The sequence below is a fragment of the Monopterus albus genome, unplaced genomic scaffold (genome assembly GCF_001952655.1).
Source record: "Monopterus albus unplaced genomic scaffold, M_albus_1.0 scaffold340.1, whole genome shotgun sequence".
Lineage (NCBI taxonomy): Eukaryota > Metazoa > Chordata > Actinopteri > Synbranchiformes > Synbranchidae > Monopterus > Monopterus albus.
Window position 1 is genome coordinate 1 of NW_018128220.1, and position 5,302 is coordinate 5,302.

At 41.0% G+C, this 5,302-nt stretch overlaps 1 protein-coding gene across 1 annotated transcript in view; it reads left to right on the forward strand.

The window, feature by feature from the left end:
* The first annotated feature begins 757 nt into the window (after positions 1–757).
* ctdp1 (CTD (carboxy-terminal domain, RNA polymerase II, polypeptide A) phosphatase, subunit 1) overlaps positions 758–5,302 on the forward strand; it is a 59,546-nt gene continuing 55,001 nt past the window's right edge. Inside the window, exons 1-4 of the mRNA XM_020624861.1 lie at positions 758–1,342; positions 2,822–2,905; positions 3,686–3,779; positions 4,951–5,079. Coding sequence (XP_020480517.1) covers positions 1,047–1,342; positions 2,822–2,905; positions 3,686–3,779; positions 4,951–5,079 — 603 coding nt within the window. The 5' untranslated portion in view covers positions 758–1,046. The remainder of the gene's footprint in view (positions 1,343–2,821; positions 2,906–3,685; positions 3,780–4,950; positions 5,080–5,302) is intronic.

The following is a 5,302-nucleotide window of genomic DNA, read 5'->3' on the forward strand; positions in this document are numbered from 1 at the left end:
TAACCACTGTGCCACCGTGCTGCCTCCAATGGGGAAATTTCTGTATAAAAAGCTGAATATCATAAAAAGTATGAAAGTTATAAAAAAAAAGTTGTATACAAGCACACATGTCCTTAAGGAGATAAGCAGTTTGATACCTGAATGGCCCTTCTAGGTGAAAGTATGTGGAAGGAGTTAGGTGCCGAAGAACAGTGGTAGAAACCAGAACAATAAAGAACAGGAGAGCATAGTGTGGAGACTTGACAGCATCCACACAATAAGTCATCGCCACAAAGCCACATGAGACAGCAGTGTGTTTTTATCTCTTTGTTGCATCATCTTACATCAGGTAGGCTTCTGTGCCATGGTGCTCATTTTAAGCCTTGGGGAAGGTTTTTGGCAAAATATAAGATAGCTCGAGTGACTTGTGTTATTATAGACATATTTTGTTGGGATTTATTTTTATAACACGATATTCTATTGCAAGTGTCGAAACCCGCTTGTTATGTGCCTGCCTCAAGTGCCATTGATATACAGAGCAAATTGCCAGTCAGATTTCGCCAGAATGAAAGGAAACGTGTGGTGGCCTTCAAAACAAGTTGTAAGATGACTCACTTACACAAAACAGAAACAGATACGCAGGTGATAGCCTGTCCATAACAATAACAAACTCTAGAAAAAAAATCATCTAACATATTAAGTGAAACTGTAATTTTTACAATGTTTAAAAAGAAACCATAGGGCACTAGTGTCTCCATTAGACATTTTATTTTGAAACCTGTGTGTAAAAGAAGAGTGCTTTTCATCCGAGTGGCTGCATGGTCTACCGGATGTTGTAGCGACCCCTGGCGCTGAAGTGTTGCGTTTTCCTGTTTACGGGCGGGAATAGCGAACATAGGTGGTTGTGGAACATACTGCATTTAAATCTGCAGCACATTTGTTTTAATTATCGCGGATTCTGTTGGTTTGCACGTTTTAATAATACACGGGTATTACGGCGCCTAGTGGGTACGTTTTAAGTGGACTGTTGCTGAAAACTAAAGGGATTTCTGGACAGTGCGGGGCAGATGGAGGATCCTCTTGCAGATTCTGGCGGTGGGGACTGTGGTGCAGCAGCGGAGGGCCCCGTGGGGCAGTTGTCAGATATCCGCTGGCCGACTGGGTCTGTTCCTCTGCGGCTTCTAGAGTGGAAAGTCAAACCCGGTTCTCTTGTCAACGTGGACGCCGTGCTAGCACTGTGCTCTCCCATACTTGAGGAGAAGGGGGTAGATGTTGCCAGGCTGCCAGAGAGAAAGGTGAAATCGGACCGTGCTGGAGTAGTGAAGGAGCTTTGCTGTCAACTTGGACAAGTCATACCTCCCGGGTGAGTCACTCAACACTCAGCTTGTTATAGCTAACTAATCTAAGTTACAGACCTGCTCACCTGCCGGAAAGGCTGCAGGCATTTCAGCTGCAACATTTTGCTAGCTGCCATCTTCACTCGCAGGGTAACGTTAGCTAGCTAGCGAGCTAACATTGCTAAGTGGGCGTATTTGTTAGCTGTACCTAGATCAATGCTCATAGCGTTTGCTTGTATCACTGTCAAGAAAGATAAAATAAACAAACAGAAGTTTTTCCCCAAGACTTTCAAAATATGTGTATTATTTTATATATTTTTTTCTGAACTTTTTCATTTGTTGTAGTAATAGTGGAAATAAAAACCAACTGTAAGCAGGCTTCTAGCTAACACTAGATATTTTCATGACTATAACGTACTTGCAATCATACTCACAGGCAATGTGTTTAGTTTTATTTTGAAGGCAAAAGGTTTTGAAGTGTCGTGTTGTTTTGGGCGCCTTGACACAACCGTCCCTCGCTCAGCAGGTTGACAGGTGGACTGGCCCGATGCTGCTGTAGTTCCCGTGAATTTGAGCCTGTCTTTGTTATGCCCGGTTTACCTTGCTCGCCTATTTACTGCAAAATAATAGATGCGTATCTCGGCAGCCACATCGGGAACACATCAAGCACTCACTCGGTTCTACTTGTCACCTTTGCATTTTGCTCAGAATAGTCGTAGCTCTTTTTTTAGAGTATCTAATAAAAATTCTACTTTTTGGTCATAAAAGCGTATTTAGATACTTGTACTGCAGTAGTAGAAGGATGAGAAAGTTCGCATCAAGTAGTTACACAGATTACCAAAAGATTAGATTTTTATAATGCTCAAATGTTTTTTTTAACTTGGCTTTTAATACATGTACAAATATTAGACTGCAACTTATTACATCTTAGCAAGGTTTTCCTTTACTATAAAAGGTTTGTTTTTATCAGTAGAGGAAACTGTGGTGTTTTAATTACAAGGCAAGCCAACGTGTGAGTTATACCAGGTTATTCATTATTGGAAGTACATTTACAGCTTGTTCTTAAACATAATAGTTAGAGCTGCAACAGGTATTTATGTGATTGACTGATAGCTTAAGTATTTAAAAAGTTAAAGAATAGTTTTAAAAAAGCACATAGTTATCCAGACCTCAGTGACATTGTGAAATGTCTTGTTTTGTCTGACTTAAAGTTCCAAACCCAAAGAAATCAGTTCACAACAGAAATCTGTTTCTGTCAACAGAAAGTCAGCAAGTTCTCATACTGGAAAAGCTGAAAAAAGCAAGCTTGTGACCTTTTAATTGTTTTTTTTTTTGAATAATCAGCTAATCATCACAACATGTTTGCTACCTGTAAGCAAAGCACTGAGCAAACGTATTATTTAGCCTAGCATGTTCATTTACTGGGACTCCTACACTAATGTGTAGTGTTACAGGTTTACTGAATCCTAAGTATTTATGCTGATGTTTGTTCTCTGTTTTTGTAGGGGTGTCATCGTCAGAATAGAGGAATGCAGCCATCCAATAGTAATGAAGGGTCTATGTGCTGAATGTGGCCAGGACCTGACTCAGTAAGGAAATGCATTATTTTATATTATTTGATACCATCAGGTGGCACCAGAGATCATGCAGAGAGAGAGCTGAGTACAACTCGGGTCATAGAGCAAGTGTTCACACTCTGCACTCTCCTTTATTTTGATGAAGATGTCAAATTTACAGCTGTCATTGAGAATCCATGATGACACTGAATTTATTCAGGTCCCTTGATTTAAACTAAGCAACATATTACCAGGGTATTATAAGGACTGTGATGTTGAAGTGTGGCTGTTGTTAAAGGTGTTGCTTGAATGATAGATGGAAAGTTGTGTTTAGGTCTGCAACTAACAATTATTTTAATAATTGATTAATCTGTTGATTATTTCTACAATTAATCAATTAAATGAATGTATAAAAATCTATTTTCCACATTACAAAAACAAATGCATTCTTTTAAACAATGCTTTTGCAGTGTTTTCATGTAGTGCATTATTAAATAAATAATTTATTCAAGAATAGAACATTTATAAAGTGCACAACAGGTCCTAATACATTTGAATGCCATGATAACCTGCATGATGGTTAAAATGTGAGTCTGGAGAAGCTAAACTGCCAACAATCAGCCAGATCACCTGCTAGCTGGAGTATTTCCTGTTCTCACAGTGAACATTTGCTCAAATTAAACTAGTTACTGCAGCATAAGAAATGTAAATTTCTGTTTGTGAAAGCTGCTTAGTCACAGTATGTTCAAGGACCTAAGAGATACACAAACCACAACATGTATGGCTCCCACTCTTCTATTCTCCCCCTCTTAGGCTGCAGAGCACTAATGGAAACCAGCAAACTCCCATCTCCACAGCAACAGTCTCCATGGTGCACAGTGTCCCCGAGCTGATGGTCAGCTCTGAGGTGAGTCATATGATGGAGATACCTGGAAAACTGAGTAGGTAGGGGGCAGACATACCTTACATTATAAGGTGGGGGTAGGGTAGGGTAGAACTTTATTGATCCCACAGTGGGGAAATTCCAGTGTTCCAGCAGCAGTAAGGGACAAAAACAACAGAGAGCAAGCAACAAGACACCATAAGAACAGATACCACACACCAATCTTGATAGACAAATTCAGAAAGCACGGAAAGAAAAAAAACAAAAGAGGACAGAGCTCCTGGAACTCGCGTCTTAAAAAACAAATCAAGAATATCCAAAAAACAAGACAGTACAAGCATTTCAAAACAGCAAACACCACAAGGATCTCTTAAAAACAAATCAAGAATCTTAAAAAAACAATTCGAAAATACCCCAGAAACAAGACAGTACACACATTTAAGAGAAAGTCAGGAACAGTTATCGCTCACTCAAATCAGACAGGGCAGTCTGTGGTCAGAGGGGGAGGGGCGGAGTGTACACATTCCTAGCATTAGCATACGGTATGGTCCAGAATTTTATTGTTCTTTGTGTAGGAGGATTAGGGCCTGCGGGTGCTGTGTCTGCCGAGACACTGTGCGCCTGCACGCAGCAGCAGAGCCAGCCCGGGATCTGTGGAGAACTGTCACCACAGACCACAGAACCTGGAGTCCCGGTGAAGCAATGCATCTCCGTGGGAATCCCCGGCAACTCACAACAAGGAAGCCAACTGTTGGCAAGCAGAGCAAACAGTCGGGGCCGCGACACAAGGGTCCCCCCGAGGCAGACTCGAAAGCTCGTTAAAAAAAGTACAAAATACGATGCAAATGCAATAAAAGTTGTATCCCTGGTAGCCCAGCTCCACAAGCGTTTACGGAAAAGCATAGCAAAAAACGCAAACACAGAAGCCCAAGGAAACACGAAAATAAACACAAAAGAGGCAGGGCTGTTGTAGTACACTGCGAATCGGAAGTTTTTGTGTGTGTGTGTGTGTGTGTGTTTTGTGTCTGTGTGTGCACTGTGCTTGAATGTAGAGCAACCCTACCTCTTGCAGTATTTTTCTCAGATGTTCCATTTGTTTTGTGTCCTCAATTTGAATCACTTTTCATGCTAGAAATGTAAACAAGTACCAGGAGGACTCTGTTTTCTGATATGCCATGCATTGTCACTCCAACAGCAAGCAGAACAGCTGGGCAGAGAAGACCAGCAGAGACTCCACCGGAACAAAAAGCTAGTCCTGATGGTGGATCTGGACCAGACTCTCATCCACACTACTGAACAGCACTGCCAGCGTATGTCCAATAAGGTAGCATTCTCTCATCTCACTATCTTATACATTTAACTACTTTAGGTAGTTGTTGTCATTTAGTAAGGCTGAGTAAGTGTGTGTTTATGAATTAAACTTTTTATTTATAGTGAGGAACAGAAGTATTTGAACACCTTGCGATTTTGCAAGTTCTCCCACTTAGAAATCATGGAGGGGTCTGAAATTCACATTGTAGGTGCATTCCCACTCTGAGAGACAGAAT